The sequence below is a fragment of the Gorilla gorilla genome, chromosome 1 (assembly GCF_029281585.2).
Source record: "Gorilla gorilla gorilla isolate KB3781 chromosome 1, NHGRI_mGorGor1-v2.1_pri, whole genome shotgun sequence".
In the NCBI taxonomy this organism is placed as follows: Eukaryota; Metazoa; Chordata; class Mammalia; order Primates; family Hominidae; genus Gorilla; species Gorilla gorilla.
The window spans coordinates 76,298,226-76,316,810 of NC_073224.2; the positions used below are offsets into that span (position 1 = coordinate 76,298,226).

General features: G+C 39.3%; 1 protein-coding gene across 1 annotated transcript in view; it reads left to right on the forward strand.

The window, feature by feature from the left end:
• The first annotated feature begins 2,905 nt into the window (after positions 1–2,905).
• The window catches only part of ACBD6 (acyl-CoA binding domain containing 6), a 218,666-nt gene continuing 202,986 nt past the window's right edge, over positions 2,906–18,585 (forward strand). Inside the window, exons 1-3 of the mRNA XM_004027995.5 lie at positions 2,906–6,553; positions 13,116–13,180; positions 16,284–16,380. Coding sequence (XP_004028044.2) covers positions 6,332–6,553; positions 13,116–13,180; positions 16,284–16,380 — 384 coding nt within the window. The 5' untranslated portion in view covers positions 2,906–6,331. The remainder of the gene's footprint in view (positions 6,554–13,115; positions 13,181–16,283; positions 16,381–18,585) is intronic.

The following is an 18,585-nucleotide window of genomic DNA, read 5'->3' on the forward strand; positions in this document are numbered from 1 at the left end:
TGCGCCTCTCCCTCCACACCTCCCCGCAAGCAGAGGGAGCCGGCTCTAACCTTGGCCAGCCCAGAGAGGGGCTCCCACAGTGCAGCGGCAGGCTGAAGGGCTCCTCAAGCACCGCCGAGGCCGAGGAGGTGCCGACAGCCAGCCCTCTGCGAGGGCTGCCAGCAGGCCGTCACCTCTCATTATGACTTTTGTTAATTCAGATGTTTAGATCAGTTCAGATGTTATGTTGGGAAGTATTTTACAACAATCACATATTTTTCTCTTTGCATTTCTTCTTGAAATACTTAGAACTGTAGTTTATAATGAATATAAACACTGGAAAATGCCACAACATTGTTGGGTAGTATTCTAATAACATAACGTTCAGACCTCCTAGCAAGGTTAATAGAACTACTCAGCATCACTTAAACAAACTGCCAGTCTGAGGACTTATTTTGCTTCTAATTTCTTAGAACATGACTCATAGAATTTTATTTATTATGCATATCATGTCATCAATATTTATTTTACTTGCAAGAATGACTCATTGTTACCAGAAGATGGGGCTGTGAACACCATATGCAACATGGCCACCATCATGAGCGAGACTGATTAGATCTTCACTACTTCTTTCCTGCCTGCTCCTTTTTCTGCTCACTTTAGACTCCTTTTGTCAGTGTTTCCTGCCATTGCTTTTCACTTGTTAGCGGGTTTGTTTGAATCTGTATGTTGACTGCTAAACTTCAATTCCTGCAGAACTGTAATACTTTCTTTTGACTTCCTGATTTCTTGGCTGATTTTTCTTGGGATTCAAAGAAACATAAACAGTTAAGCTTTGAACAACTCAGCAATAAGGGGATCGACCCCTAAGCAGTCAACTACTGTTGACTGCAAGCCATGCCAAGAACACAAACAGTTGAGTAACACATATTTTGTATATGTACTATGTACTGTCTTCTTGAAATAAAGTAAGCTAGAGAAAAGAAAATGTCATTAAGAAAACCATAAGGAAGAGAAAATACATTTATAGTAATTATTATTATTGTACTTATTTACCAATACTGTAAGTTTATTTCTTTTGCTTACAAGATGAATCCCTGCCTGAAGTGGCAGCAACCACAGCTGCAGACCTCAATCTACAGTACTTATTAAGCAATTAAACTTTTCCTTGTAATGACTATTCTCTGCTTCTTGGGAGCACTTACAGCATCGCTAGTGACACTTTGTATAGGTACCACGGTGTTATTCAAGGTTTATGGCAGTGCACTAAACACGATGAAAAATACACAGGAACCGTGAGTGATCACTTTTTACTATGATACACAATTTACTGGAGAGACAACTGCTCTTGTGGAGATGATTAACATCACGAAGTGTTTTAAGTGGATAAATTCAAAACACTTGAGCTCACTGCAATAGCAATGAGAGGTGCCATGAAATTAGTACAGCACTACAGTATGTATGAGTTATATGCAGTTATGATTTAATGCTGCATCGTTATGTTTGTTTCAATTTCTCTCAACTGTTAATGGTGCCACGGTCTGTGTTATTGTGTGTATGTTTTGATAAATTTTAACTTTTTATAATACATTTGTGGGCCGGGAGCAGTGGCTCACACCTGTAATCCAGCACGAGGCGGGTAGATCACCTGAGGTCAGGAGTTCAAGACCAGACTTACCAACATGGTGAAACCCCATCTCTACTAAAAATACAAAAATTAGCTGTGCGTGGTGGCGGGCACCTGTAATCCCAGCTACTCGGGAGGCTGAGGCAGGAGAATCCTTGAACCTGGGAGGCAGAGGTTGCAGTGAGCCAAGATCGCTTCATTGCACTCCAGCCTGGGCAACAAGAGTGAGGCTCCGTCTCAAAAAAAAGTTATATTTGTGTATATTTTAGGGTATTAAATGATAAAAGATGAGTATCTACATATTTTATGCATTAATGACATACTGTTCTTAATTTTTCAATATTTCTAGGCTATACAGTTTATCTGTTTTTTAAATTGTTGCAAATATCCAAAACTTTTTCCAATATATGTAGAAAAAACCCGTGTATAAATGTATGCAGAGTTCAAACTTGTGTTGTTCCAGGGTCAACTGTACTATCTTTCCCAAAAAATGAGTGAAGGGAAACACTAACGGTAAAATATCTGTCTCCTCAGTGTCACCAGATCCTGAGAGTTTTGGGATTTCGACAGACTCTTCGAGAAATAAAAGCTTCTCAAGTGTCAATGTCCTTTGGGCAGAGACCTCCAGGAACACATCTGTAGTTAACCAAGTTGGAACTATTTCTGGTTGCAGTGAGGAAGAACACACACCTTGAGGAAGAATGGGCTGCCTCGGTAAAAGGGTGTAAAGAAAGAACCTATTATGAGATTTGGGCTTTGTGGTGATTTGGGGGAGCATCTAAGGAAGCCGGAATATGCTCTTAATTGGATGCAGTCAGAAAGCTGGGGGAAGTCTATGATTGTGTCAGCAGGGAAACGTATCCGAGTCACACGACTTCAAAACAGTAATACCAGTGGTGAATCCCTTGGGGTCTGCAGCACCCTCAATTCTGGCCTCCTCCGAATAAAGTATTCAACTGACGGTCGTAAGGCAGAAGGAGAGACCCAGGCAAGTTTTAGAGCAGGAGTAAAAGTTTATTAAAAAGCTTTAGAGCAGGAACGAAAAGAAGGAAAGTATGCTTGGAAAAAAGCCAAACAGGCAACTTGAAAGGCAAGTACACAGCTTGATATTTTGACTTGGGGTTTGTTTTTGTTTGTTTGTTTTGAGACAGATTCTTGCTCTGTTGCCTAGGCTGGAGTGTAGTAGCGCGATCTTGGCTTGCAACCTCCACCTCCCAGGTTCAAGCAATTCTTGTGCCTCAGCCTCCTGAGTAGTTAATTTTTTTTTGTTTTTTTTTTGTTTTTTGTATTTTTAGTAGAGACAGGGTTTCACCACGTTGGCCAGGCTGGTCTCAAACTCCTGACCTCAGATGATCCGCCCTTCTCGGCCCTGCAAAGTGCTGGGATTACAGGCGTGAGCCACTGTGTGCCTGGCCTTGGGGTTTTATATATTGGCTTACTTCTGGGGTCTTGCATTACTTCTCCCCGATTCTTCCCTTGGGGTGGGCTGTCCGCATGCACATGCTTGAGCCCACTCGCCCCACTCCTGAGATCTTATCGGGAAGCTGCTGATCACTAGTTTCAGGTGTTTTCTATCAGGAGCCTGCTGTTCCCTGGTGCCAGCTGTGATCAATTATTATTTTAGTGAGACAGTTAACAACCGCTTGACCATCACCTGATGGTTGCCCGACATTCCTGATACGTGTGTGTGGTGCGGAGCCCTCTCCTGCCCTGCTCATTCCTGACTAGCTACCCACTGTAACAAGATTGAGATCTTGGGCATCTCAGTCTTATCTATAGAGAAGTGGCTAGCATGAGAATAAAGCTGCAATTTTAAAGAAGTAGTAGTTGTTTGTTTGGGCCAAGAAAAAGGTGTTGTATTTTGTAGTCAGTAAAGTGAGCTTTTTGTCTGTGCTTAGAAAAGCTTAATGAAGTGGTTTGCTTTGTATCATTGTATCATGATTTCAGAGTGACCTTGTCTGCAGTTGCTATTTTGTGAGATTATTTCTCTTCAATAGGAGAATAACAAGGCGTAGCTGTGAGTGTCAAGCCAGCTTCTCAATGTTAAGGACTCTTTCCTTTTTCTTTCTTACATGTTAGTTTTATAATACATTTTTCATTCAAATATACATACAGAAAAGTACATAAATTATAAATGAATTTTCATAAAGTGAACACATCAGTGTACTAATGTTCGGCTTAAGAAACAACATATCCAACTTCCAGAAGTCCCCTTCATGCACCCTTCAGATCACTAACCCTGAAGTTACCCACTATCCTGAGTCTAACACCACAGATTAGTTTTGCCTGATTTTGAATTTCTTATGACTAGAAACATGTAATATGCACTTTTTTGAGTATAGGCTTATACTCAACATTATGTTTGAGATTCATTCATGTTATTCTGTGTCATTGTAATTAGTTCATTCTCACTGATGAATAGTATTCCATCATGTAAGCACACCAGTTTATCTCCATTCTAGTGCTGATGGACATTCGGGAGCTTCCAGTTTGGAGCAATTAGGAATTAGTTCATAGTGCTGCTATCAATGTTCTCGTACATGTTTTTGGTGAATGCCATGTATATATTCCCGCTGGGGAGGAGTCAACTTGTTGTATATTTATGTTCAGCTTTAGTAGATAGTGCCAAACATTTTTCCACAGTGATTGTACCAATTTATGCTCACACCAGCAGTGTAAAAGAATTCTGGTTGCTCTCTTTCCCATGTTATGTAAACTCTTCCAGAATACAGAAAAAGATGAAAACTTCTAAATGCATTCTACAAGGATTCTATTACCTTGATACAAAATTGAGAAAGTATAGAAAAGGAAAACTATAGGTTAATGACATCTTTAAGTGGAACTGTAAAGATAATGAAAATATTAGCAAACTGAACCTATAAATTTTTTAAAAAAACCAAACCAGGACCAGAATGGGTTTATTCCAAGAACAGAAGTAATGCTCAAAACTAGGAGGTTTTGAAATAATGCATACTAATTTATCAATGTTAGCTATTATATAATTCATTAAATCCCAAATTTATTTTTGTTAATATAATTCATTAAAATAGAAACTGTTAATATAATTCCTTTCGAAGACTAGAGGAGAAAAGCAGATAATCTCCAAAGATGCCAAAAAAGCCGTTGATAATATTCAATTCTCACTTTAATAAAAATTCTAGAAACAAAGATATAAAAGTCCATGTTATCTCTCCTTCAGTCTACTTGTCGGGTTCATCATCCATTATTACCCCACATGAAAGCTAACTTCTTTTTCCTTGCTCCTCCATTTGCTAGCTGTGCAGCCTTTGACAAGTTACTTAACCACTCTGCGCTGATTTCCTATGTGTAAAATAAGAGTACCTACCTTATGTTGTAATGATCAAGTCCTCAATACATTATTCTTAATCACTTTTTAATTGCAAGAATTTGGTCATTAAACATCCCTTTGACTGGATTGCGAGCACCTTGACAGCAGGGACTAACAGTGGAACTTTCTGGAGACTTAAGGAATGTTTGTTGAATCCTGATGCAAGCTTTCTCACCTTCCTGTGTTCTCTCATTGCTTCCTCATCCTGTCCAGCCGTCCGTCCACCCGTCGCAAGCCTAACCCCAGTCAATAACCACTGTTTACAACACTTTCTTTGTACCCTTCTTATAGTGCTTATTACATTGTTTTGAATACTAAATGAATATATAGTGCGTCGTTGTGTTTAACATTTAGGACATAACCACTCATAATGTTACAGTTAAAAAAATAGTTTTGTGCATTCCTCTAGGGCCGAACTGTGCCGTACTTCTGGTTTCACTGTATAGTGTCTACAAAGCACAGTGTCAAAGACAGAGCTCGGGATGAGAACTGGGCTAAGGCGCGCCCCGCACTCCCCAAACCCTATTATTCAGGGCCCGGAGAGGTGCGGGCTCCGAAGGTGTGGAGAGCAAAACACGCAGAGCAGTGATTCCACTCATCAGTCACACAGTAAGGCGGGACAGCCCCATCTCGCAGTTTTTCATTATTCAACACAGAGCCCAACGCGCACGCAACAGATCCGCGCGCAGGGCTGTTTGGGGGCGCTTGGGGCGCACAATCTGGGGCAGGCGGAACCTTAGTCCTCAGCCCCGCGTTTCCCGCGACTCCGCTCTCACCGCTACACTACCACACAAACGGCCTCCTTCCCCCACCCCCGGGGGCCCATCCCGGTGGCGGGCTCCGGAGCTCGGGACTGCTAATTTCAGCGAAACGATTAAAAGACGCCTCTACAGCTGACAGCACTTTCTCTCCTCCGGCAGGGAAGGACGTCCAGCGTAGCGTCGCCCACGCTTCCCCGCCGGCGCAGAGCAGGCCTCACAGAAGCGCACGCCGCTGGCACGCACGCCGCCCCGCCCCCACGGCCCAGCGCCAGCCGCGCCCCGCGCTCGCACGCATCCCGGCCTCACTGCCCCTCGACTCCTGTTCCGTTGGAGGGGCCTGAGGCGAGCCTGAGCGCGCTGTTGGCCGGAGGGAAGCCGGAGGAGACCGGGTCGACTGGGCAGAGCGGCAGAGGGTCGAGGAGCCTGCTCTGCACGCCCAGGGAGTAGAAGTGGGCAGGGAGCAGGGTCAAGTGAGGGAGCGCGCCGCGACTGAGCTTGGGTCCGACTGGAGCTCAGGCTCGCGACCCAGACTGGTGGGCCAGGCCTCCAAGCCGGCCTTACACCCAATCCAAGGAGGACAGACCGGACACAGAGGGACGGAGCGAGCAAGGAGACATGGCTTCATCATTCCTGCCCGCGGGGGCCATCACCGGCGACAGCGGTGGAGAGCTGAGCTCAGGGGACGACTCCGGGGAGGTGGAGTTCCCCCATAGCCCTGAGATCGAGGAGACCAGTTGCCTGGCCGAGCTGTTTGAGAAGGCTGCCGCGCACCTGCAAGGCCTGATCCAGGTGGCCAGCAGGGAGCAGCTCTTGTACCTGTATGCCAGGTACAAACAGGTAAAGTAGCAGGGAGAGAGAGGGTGGATGGAGGAGAAAGACACGGAGCCTTCTTCCTCAACAACTGATAGCAAGCATGTATGGTTAATAGCTAGGTGTAATGAAGCTTGTGTATGTGTATTTTGTTTGTTTGTTTGTTTGTTTTTTGACCATCTGCTGGGGATGAGCATCATCCTGAACGTGGAAAAGATGTTTGCTTTCCTAGGAGTGATGTTTATTTAGCTGGACACTGGACATTGTTTTTCTGTTTTTTTCTCTGACTTATTCAGTGATCTTGCATTTTACCAGCCCAAGAACCTTTACAAAATGAGGATAAAATAAGATATATCATTCATTTACTCTTTCCCAGAGGGCTACATGGAAGTAAATACGGTAAAGTTAATAAAACTATATAGAGATCCAAAAAGATAATGGGATTGTAATAATGTGATGCAGGGCTGGGCGTGGTTGCTCACAGCTGTAATCCCAGCACTTTGGGAGGCCGAGGCGGGAGGATCACCTGAGGTCGGGAGTTGGAGACCAGCCTGACCAACATGGAGAAACCCCGTCTCTACTAAGTTAGCCGGGCGTGGTGGCGCATGCCTGTAATCCCAGCTACTCGGGAGGCTGAGGAGGCGGAGGTTGCGGTGAGCGAAGATTGTGCGCCATTGCACTCCAGCCTGGGCAACAAGAGCGAAGAAACTCCACCTCAAATAATAATAATAATAATGTGATGCAATGCAAAATGCAGTATTACAACTTTTATTGTGATTTTTATAAAATCCTAAATATCTTTGATTTATGTTTTCGTTGAGTATGTCTTCCTTTCTGTTTGATACAATCTAAAAATTTTAGAGCTATGAACACCAGAGGAAATAATGCGCTTCTTTTACAGTAAAGGAAACTGAAGGCCATAGAGAGTAGGCACCTTTCCTAGGGTCATACAACTACATCAGTCAGAACTGGATTGTAGCTCCTGACTCAGTCTAAGGCTGTGAACTTTACCTGGAAATAGGGAGGTGTATAGACACGTTTAATTTATAATTCAAGGTGACATTGGTTGGTACCAGAAGGAAAATAATTGCTTTATCATAAGCAACATATATTTGTTCAGCAGCTTTTATGTGCAAGACACTTGGGTATAATGCCTACAGAGAATGCAGAGAAGCAAAAACATCATGACACTTTGCAGAGAAGCAAAAACATCATGACACTCACTTTTTTTTTTTTTTTTTTTTTTTACAGAGGGTCTGGGTTTCACCACATTTCCCAGGCTGGTCTTGAACTCCTGAGCTCAGGCGATCCACCTGCCCAAAGTGCTGGGATTACAGGCATGAGCCACTGCACCTGGCTGACACTTTTTTTTTTTTTTTTTTTTTTTTTGAGATGGAGTTTTGCTCCTGTTGCCCAGGCTGGAATGCAGTGGCTGGATCTTAGCTCACTGCAACCTCTACCTCCCCGGTTCAAGCGATTGTCCTGTCCCAGCCTCCCGAGTAGCTGGGATTACAGGTGCCTGCCGCCATGCCCGAGTAATTTCTTGTATTTTTAGAAGAGATAGGGTTTCATCATGTTCGCCAGGCTGATCTTGAACTCCTGACCTTAGGTGATCTGCCTGCCTTGGCCTCCCAAAGTGCTGGGATTGCAGGTGTGAGCCACCACGCCCCGCCAACATTTGCTTTAAGAGACTTAAAGTACTTGAGGAGTCTAGGTTTGAACATACCTGAAAAATTGCTGACAAGTGTTAAATAACAGTTCAGGAAAATTACAGCTCTTTGAAACACTAGAGGAAAGGAAATTCTGGATAATAGCCTATTTTGTTTTATTAAAAATGTGTAACCTTTTTTTCTTTTTGCCTCTTGACATAGTTACATATTTTCCCCTCTATTTGTTAAAGGAAAAATAAGTTGGGGGAGAGGTCCTGCTGTGTTCTTTTTTTTTTTTTTTTTTTTTTTAACTAAAAAAGTTTTTTTTAGAGACAGGATCTTGTTTCGTTGCTCAGGCTGGAGGGCAGTTACACACTCATAGCTCACTGCAGCCTTGAAGCTTCTGGCTTCAAGCGATCCTCTTGCTTACGCCTCCTGAAGTACTGTTATTACAGACATGATCCCGCATGCCCAGCCCCACTGTGTTCTTAAACTGGATGTACTGAGTAAAAATGAACCTTGTTTTGAAGGTTGATGGTCATTATTATGAATATCAGTTAATGTGACCTGAGAGAGAAAGCTGTAGGAACAAATGGTATAAATTATAGTGTCGAATGAAAATTACCTCCAAATTGGCCTTGGAATTAGCTTTCTTGGAAAAGTTGTAGATATCTGTTTTCTCTTTGGTCATTTGTTATACTTTGTCCTAATAACATTAGAGTGAAACTTTTGATTATTTAACAAATATTTACTGAGAATCATGTTTTAGGACCTGTAATATGTCTGATGATTCTCTGGGCAGTATGAGACTAATTTTCCCCAAATTCCCTAGAAAATATTATTTTTCGTTCTAGGATATATCTTTATTTATTGATATTGGTGTCATTATTAAATACTATATTTCTAAGTCATCAGTGAACTGTAGTCACCTATCGACTTGGGAACCATTTTGTCTCAGGTATACTCACTTCATCCAGATAATATGAAGGAGGGATGTCCCTCATCCTTTCAAGAACTTGACTTTATGGTGTTTAGAGATATTCTGTATCTGAAAATAAAATTCTGCATTATTAGAGAATAATATGCTTACTTATATATGACACTGGGCCACAGTTTTCATCAGTCTCCTAAATATTTTTGACAAAATTGTGAGATAGTGTTAAGAATAGCATCTTTGATAGAATAATAAAGTTGGAAGTCCAATATCATTTCTGCATATTGGATCAAAATTTATAAAATAACGTTTTGTATTCAGAATAGCACCCTATTTTGTAGGCTGGATGAGGTTGTTGGCAGGAAGATAATAAAAATAAGCTGAAATATGAACCTTATTTTCTCAGGGAGAACTCTAAACTTAGCATCATAGCTTTATTAGTCTCAGATAAGCCTATGGCTTCAAAATAATATTTTAATAAAGTTTCAACAAAATCAAATGAATGAACAATTTTTTGGTCCTTCTTTACATCAGCCTACACTCTCCCTCCTAAAGATAGCTAATTGACAGCTGTGAAAACTGGAGAGTAATGAAAATTTGTGAATTCCTGTTGACTTCATAAGATACTGTTTAATAACATATATATATATATATATATATATTTTTTTTTTGAGACAGTTTTGCTCTGTCATCCAGGCTGGAATGCAGTGGCGTAATCTGGGCTCCCTGCAACCTCCGCCTCCTAGGTTCAAGCGATTCTCTTGCCTCAGCTTCCCGAGTAGCTGTGATTACAGGTGTCTGCCACCGCACCTGACTAATTTTTGTTATTTTTAGTAGAGATGGGGTTTCACCATGTTGGCCATGGTTGACCAGGCTGGTCTCCTGATCTCAGGTGATCCACCTGCCTTGGCCTCCCAAAGTGCTGGGATTACAGGCATGAGCCACCGTGCCTTAATACTACTTTATTAAATATTAACCCTTGAGTCAAGTCTTACATTTTGTGTGATGAGATGGGAAGTACACACAAAGTAATTCTGCTGCATACTGAATTATGTTAACTATTTTGAGGAAAAGCACTTGTGTAATTTCTGAGTCGCAAAATGAACTATATTCTTTTCCATTTTTACTTAACAGAACAACTCACAGATAATTATACCTACTCAAATTTGGGTATTTGGCAGGTAGTTTCTTAAAAATGAACGAAATAAGCCTGTCACTTTAAGGAAAACAACTCAAAGTGTTTGTTGCCAGTAATAACATTTGAACCTTCAAGTGAAAATGAGAAATTTGGAAAATCTGTATCTGCCACCATGAGCTTGACAGCTTCCCAGTACTTAAAAACTTTTTTTGATGAGATAAGTGGTGACAGTCATGAATGTGAACGTTTGCTATTATATCATGAAATGTGTCAACATTTGAAAAGTCTGTGTAACTCAGTAAACCATATTTTCTAAATATTTCATGGAATGATGTTACAAATTATGTGTTGGTAAAAGATGCCTTTCAAAGTGCAAGTCAGACCAATGGATTTCAGTGTTAACAGTATGAAAAATTCATTGATATGAGTTCAGATTCCTCGTTGCAACTGACCTTAAACTACCATCTGTTAGGTTTTGGCATAGTATCAAAGAAGAATATCTACAATTATCTGAAAATGCTGCTAAAATACTTCTCTCTTTTTCTAACAACATATCTGCGTGAAGCCGAATTTTCTTCATATACTTCAACCAAAACAACATATTGCAGTAGACTGGATGCAGCATTAGATATGCAAATGCAACTGGCTTCTACTAAGCGAGACATTAAAAAAATTTAAAAATGTATAACAGTGCTACTTTTCTCACTAATTTTTTTAGAATATGTAGTTATTTTGCATGAAATGTTATTTATGCTAACATCTAATGGGTTTATTATTTTTAAATGAATTAATACACATTTTTTAAATGTCCCAGTTTTAATTTCTCATGTGGTAAATATCGATAGATATAACCCATATAAATGATGGCTCTTTAGGATCCTTAATTTCTGAGAGTATAAAGGGATTACAAGACTAAAAAATTTGAAAACTGCTGCCCTAAGTTCCTTTTTCATGGTCAGAGGTGGCTTACCATCACCACATGTATATCCTATCCAGAGCAAAGGGAAAGGGGAAGACAAGCTCCTTTTCTTTTTAAGGAAGGTATTTGTATCACTCTTCCACACATCCAGTCCCCAGAACCTAGGCAGAAGTTGGATGGCCATGTATAATGTTTAGCCGGATGATCATGTGTCCAGCTGAGACTTCTGTTACTATAGGAGAAATGGAGAACTATTGGCATTTGTTTCTGCCACTGGATAGTGTCTGGATAAAAAACAAAAATAGTTATAATTGCTATTTTTATGTCTTAAAGTTTGTATAATTTATCTCATTTATTATTTCTAACAGTCTGGTAGTTCATGTGATTTTAGAGAGTCCAGAATTGAAGCCCAGACTCTATTTAGCATTTAAGACAGAATGATGTAGTAAAGGGATATTGAGCTTTGGAGTCAAACACTCTTTGATTTAAATCCGGACTACTAATTCAGGATATACTAATGTGTGAACTGAGACAACCCTCCTGAGCTTCTCTCTTCATTTATAAAATGAGTTTGTGATGGCATACCTAGCAGGATTTTTTTTTTTTTTTGGCCCATTGGAGATAAAATATGTGAAGTGTTTGGTCTATCGTGATTGTTCAAGAAATGAGGCTCCTTCTTTTTCACCCTTTCTTCTCTCTATTCCATCATAACAGGGCTGCTTCTATGTAAGTATACATTTTAATAACAGCATAGGGCCATGCAATTAATCACTAAGCAAATGATAGAGGTGGTAATTGTTATGAATTCAGAGGTAGATGAGATCATTGTAGACTGAAAGGGTTCTTAGAATCTGAAATTTGAGTAGAACTGGAAGGTCGTGCAGCATCTTGAAAAGCTGAGGAAAGAAGAAAAGGCATTTCAGGTGAGTGGAGTAACAAGCAAAACCCTGAACTAGGAATACCTAAGGCAGTCAGTAGATCATTCTGGTTAGATGAAGGCATCAGTTAGAGTAATGGGAAACAGTGGGAAAATCCCTGAGAAGTAGATAGGTTCTGTGGATGAGTTAAGAACAGTTACAGGCTCTATTCTAATAGAAAGATGAGACTTTACACAAAACTTTCTAAACACATGGTAGAAAAAGTGAAAAGTACCATAAAAGATATATAGAGTAAATGCTCTAAGAGTTCATAAGGAAGGAAGATGACTTCTGGCAGTGGGAATCAGGGCCTGTATAGTGAATTCTGCACTTGTGTGAATTTCATTTATGCTTATTCTCAATGAAAATTTCACTGTGCAGTTTAACTACAAATGTCATTTGAGGATTAAAATTAAGTATTGACCTCAAACAAAAGATGATAAGACTATTGTAGAAAAACAGAATTGTATTTTTGAGAACCCCTGAAATTTTTTGCATGGCTTTTGGCATCCAAATTTATATTGATGAATTTCATAATAGGGCACTTTAAAAGTAGTACACTGTTTTCCCTGGAATTTTGGAGAGTTAAAATGCTAATAGAGTTATGAGAATCAGCATGAAGAAACAGTGTTATGAATTCTGATAAATTATGAATTCTAAACCTTATTAATTTCATATTAAAAATTCTTTTACTTTATACATGGTAATAAAGAGTATATAATCTATATTGATAACTTGTCTTATATATAGTCTACTAACTTCGAAATGCAACCGTTTATCACAGTTTTTCTGTATTACAGTATTAGATAATAGTTGTTTTATGCAGTAAGCCAAAGTAGGCTGTATGTAATGTTTGATTCTGTTTGGTTGTTTTTGTTTGCTTTGGCAAAGACTGTTAAATTTTGCTATTCCATATAGATGCAAATATTTTCCAACCTATGGTTACTGAATATACATAATACATTTGAAAAGGAGAAGTTTCCCAGACATTTCTTTGAAAAATAAGTTCTTGATTTTCCTTCCCTCATTTAGGTCAAAGTTGGAAATTGTAATACTCCTAAACCAAGCTTCTTTGATTTTGAAGGAAAGCAAAAATGGTAAGAAATTCTTGGAATCTTTAATGAGGTTGTTGGAATGGCTTTGGTGTTTAGGAATTAGAAAGCAGTGAGCTGATTAAAGAATTATTTTTATATTAATCTCTCTGCTGTAGATTGTACTAATGACAGGCAATTGGGAGAGATTAAAGAAATCTACTTTTAGCTAAGTCTCCTGAAGGATTCTTATGCTAGCATGTTGGAATATAAGTGGTTCACGACAGACATACGTGCCTTTCATTTTAATACCATGAGAGCTATTGCTTGAGATTTTTCTTTTCTGTCATTCAGCCGCTAATGGATCACCACTTCTCCCCTCTGGAGGGATTTTTGGAAGAAGGCCAGAATGATGGGAAGGGCAGAAGAGCAGGATAAATCCCCATTTTTCACCCATCTTCCTTGTCCCAGTTTTATCTCCCTGTCTGTTGCTACTTACTCTTGTGTTCCTTGCCCCACCCATGCCACAGTAAATAACTGCTTATAGTACTCTTGGGAAGAAGGGAAAATTTCAGTGAAAAGCCAAAACCAGATACTAACTTCTCTTTTTCTCTGAATATATAAAAAAAAGAGTATACTTTTGCAAACTTTTTTAACTTATAATTCAGAAGTTCCCCCTTGTCATTTATGAGACCTTATCTTCTCTTACCTTGTCTAAGTGAAAAAAGAGAAATTGCATACAACTGGGAATCTTAGTTATAGAAGGGAAGGCTTTGGAGCATCAGCCCTGGAATTAAAAGAAGGTTAGAAGGTAGAGTTAGAAAAGAAAAAAGATAAAATATGGTTATAGAGAGAGGAAGTGATAAAATATGGGTTCTTACTTTACATTCTAGAGCAGTCCCACATAAAATCTGGTCCCCTGGATACATTTCCTGCCTGCCAACCGTTTGTTACCCAACTGTTAGGAGATACAGAGCTTGAACCCAGATATAAATCACGTATGTCACTAACCACGCTGTTTAGTTCAGCTGATATTTTTTCGTATAGGACAGTCTCAGTGAAGGAAGCAGTGCATTGATTATATTCTTGCACAAGTTTTTTGGTTGATGATAACCAGCCAATGTATTATTACTGTTCTAAAGAATACCTGATGTTAACGTTGACTGTGAGTTTTTTGTTATAATTTATGAAATTTTATACCTTTATTTTTTTCTGTGCTTTGCCTGTTTCTCCATTGTTTTTAGCAATTAAAAAATTTAGATTTTATAGCCACCATAATAATAGTTTATGCAAGAACATCAATGAATGATTAAATATTAGATGACAAAATATTGGGTAACTATTAGAGAAAAACTATTGAGGAAAATTGTTGTTAAAATGCTAGGTGAAAAACTATTGGGGAGCAAAACCGTGGGTTACAGGCTGACCCACCATTTACTTTTTAATTATGAGAGAGAAACCTGACAGTTACTGCCGTTACCAAACCATGAATCTTATTGATGATGGGACAGACTGACATCACGTGCCCCCAGTGTGATGCATTGAAAAGGGCATGTCACCTATATATTACTCTGCTGAAATAATTTAACCCAATTCTAATCATGATTAATCATTTTTGGCAAGAACACTATGTAGGTAAGGAAACAATTAGACAAATTCAAATTGAGGGATATGTTATAAAACAGTTGGACTCTTAAAAAATACCAACAATGTGGAAGACAAAAAAGCTGAAGATACATGAAACTCAATGCTGTGTGTGGATCTTGATTGGTTCCTGGTGTGGGAGAAGAAAGCCGTAAAGGACATTATTGGGACAATCAGGAAAATCTGAATGTATAGCCTCTATATTGTATAATAGTAATTGATGATAAATTTCCTGAGTTTGTGTAAGCTGATCTATTTAGGGATGAAGTGTTATGATGCATATAAGTAATTCTTAAGGAATTCAGTGAAAATAAATTTAGAAAACCTCAGAAAGATGTTATATTCATCATAGAAGCAGGAAGGTAGTGAAAAAATGTGGGATTGAGTTCTGTTTCACAGCAAATTAGGGAAATCGAGAAACACTGGTTGGAATTTAGAAAGAACTGGCAGGGAAAAACCAAGAAGAAGCCCTGTCCTGGCTGCCTGTTGGGGGGGCAGCGGGGTAGATGACCCAAAAGGAAGCTCAGGACTAAAATGTTGCTTTTGCCATTTATATTGTAGGAAGTCCCTAACTTACTCATTAGTATTCTTTAGTTGCTGCTGTTGTTTTTTTTTTTTGGTTTTTTTTTTTTTTTTTTTTTTGAGACAGAATTTTGCTCTGTTGCCCAGGCTGGAGTGTGGTGGTGCCATCTCAGCTTACTGCAACCTCCGCCTCCCAGGTTCAAGCAATTCTCCTGCCTCGGCCTCCAGAGTAGCTGGACTACAGGCGCACACCACCACGCCTGGCTAATTTTTGTATCTTTAGTAGAGATGGGGTTTCACCATGTTGGCCAGGCTGGTCTCAAACTCCTGACCTCAGGTGGTCCACCTGCCTCAGCCTCCGAAAGTGCTGGGATTACAGGCGTGAGCCACCAAGCCTGGCCAGTATTCTTATTTCTGCCCTCACTATCCCTTACTTTTGAAGTCCCAGACTAAGTCCCCAGGATCAGTTACTAGAAGCTTATAGATGAGATAACAGCAGAAAGGGAAGGTGGACTTCTTGTATCTTAGTAAGAAGTTTGATGCATTTTCCTTGGGAATATTGTTTTTTATGTGATGATTAGTTTCTGTACGACCAAAATGCCATAAGCACAGTTAATTTATGAGAATAATCTCTATTAGTCTGTAGATCATATATCCTCAATAGGGGTGAAATTTTGTTTGAGGAAATTATAAAATCTTAGATTACAGTGGTTTGTGGTCTTTCAAAATTTAATAGCTATGCATCGTATCTGTGTTTTTAAAATTTCACGGGGAGGACGATTAGGAAAAAAAAATGTCTGAAAAGTCTGCTTAGTTAGGGCAATAAGGTCTGTATAGCTCTAGACCAATGTAAATGCAAAAAGACAGAGCTTCTCTATCCATAGTTTATTATCTCTATATTCAGAGACCCTTGAAATGTGCATACAATTTTTTTAATAATAAGAAAAATGCTGTTTGTGTTATTTGCATAATGACAGGCCATTTTGGATATTCCATATTGTAGGGAAGCATGGAAAGCACTTGGTGATTCAAGCCCCAGCCAAGCAATGCAGGAATATATCGCAGTAGTTAAAAAACTAGATCCAGGTTGGAATCCTCAGGTAAGACTTAATGATTGTAAATAATACTTTCCAAAAACTTATGATACTTCTCTGAAATAAATGTCTAAAACTAAGCTTAGTTTTAAGTAACATGCTTAAAGTTTTACTTTCTTGAAATATTTTAAAGTTATTGTAATATTTATCTAATAAAATAATTGCTGGCCAGGTGTGGTGGCTCATACCTGTAATCCCAGCACTCTGGGAGGCCAAGCCAGGTGGTTCACCTGAGGTGAGAGTTCAAGACCGGCCTGGCCAGCATGGTGAAATCTCATCTCTACTAAAAATACAAAAATTAGCTGGTCGTGGTGGTACACACCTGTAATCCCAGCTACTCAGGAAGCTGAGGCAGGAGAATTGATTGAACCTGGGAGGCTGAGGCTGCAGTGAGCCAAAATCAGGCCACTGTACTCCAGCCTGGGTGACAGTGTGAGACTCCATCTCAGAAAAATAAAAAAAATTAATAATAATTACTTAAATAGTAATATAACCAGCTACTGATGCTGAGAACTTCTCTGAGTTGCAGAGTTTTTGAAAGCAGAAAAATTTGAATTACATAAGAATTGGAAAGAGTTTAACTTGAGATTATCATGCTGGAAAAAAGGTTACTCTTGGATTTCGTTTTTATGATCACCTTCTATGCAAGGGCAAAATGCTTATTAGGGATAAAAGATGAATAAGACATGATTTCTGCCATTATGTAGTTTAAAGTGTAATAGAGAAGATAAAACATATCAAAATATATATCTTTAATAGTATAAAACAATAATAATGTAAATGCTAGGGAATCCAGCAGGAAAAGGGATTGCTTTGGACTTTGGAAGCATTGGATATTGTTCACTTAAATATACCCTGTTTTTCTCATATACTTATTGGAGAACATCTAGAAAGAATTTAATAAAGGTGAGGTTACTATTTAAGAATATTGTTAAATGATTAACAGGTATTTCAGTGAGATAGAGGTTGCATTGTACCACGTAAAAAATGCAAATTGAATTTTTTTCAATAAAAATATTAAGGCCAAACATTTTAGCAGTTAATGAATTAAACAATTTTCAATGTTTTTGTAATAATTACATAATTTCATGGGTACATAGTTGTTACTGGTATGAAGGAATTTGTTCCATTAATCATGGAATCTTAAAAATCTCAGACTTGTTAGGAACTTTAAAAGATTATATATTATGACATATTAAAAATGTATCTTAAGAGTACAAAGTGGGAGAGATAACCAACTTTGGATATCTTTAATGATATGACTGCCTTTTAGAAGTCATTGAAAAATATCCTTTTTTTTTTTTTTTTTTTTTTTTTTTTATATGAGACAGAGTCTCACTCTATCACTCAGACTGGAGCACAGTAGTAGGATCTTGGCTCAGTGTAACCTCCACCTCCCAGGTTCAAGTGATTCTCCCACTTCAGCCTCTGGGACTATAGGTGCACACCACTACACCTGGCTAATTTTTAAATTTTTTTTCTTTTTTTTTTTTTTGAGACAGAGTCTCACTCTGTCACCCAGGCTGGAGTGCAGTGGTGCGATCTCGGCTCACTGTAAGCTCTGCCTCCTGGGTTCACGCCATTCTCCTGCCTCAGCCTCCTGAGTAGCTGGGACTACAGGCGTCCACCACCACACCCGGTTAATTTTTTTATTTTTATTTTTATCTTTAGTAGAGACGGGGTTTCACCGTGTTAGCCAAGATGGTCTCCATCTCCTGACCTCGTGATCTGTCCGCCTCGGCCTCCCAAAGTGCTGGGATTACAGGGGTGAGCCACTGCGCCTGGCCTCTTTTTTTTTTTTTTTTAGTAGAGATAGGGTTTTGCCATGTTGGCCAGGCTGATCTTGAACTCCTGATCTCATGTGATCCACCCGCTTCGGCCTCCCAAAGTGCTGGGATTATAGGCGTGAGAAATTTCCTTATGTTTCTGATCTGCATGAGTCTTCATTTTCAGAAATTTTCTATTTTATTATCTTTTATAAGACACCAAATATGCATACAAATATGTTTCTCAAGGTTCTGAGGGCTTAAAATCTGAAAATCAGTGCTCAAAACAGGTGCCCCCTGAGCTGAACTCAGCCTGAACAACTGTTGCACAATGTTTAGAAATGAAACAAAACTTGAATGTGAGTGCCTTTAGGCAGAGTATTTTTCAGGTCCAGTCACTGTGTTCTCATCCTTCCCTGTTGATTTATACTACACTATTGGTGAT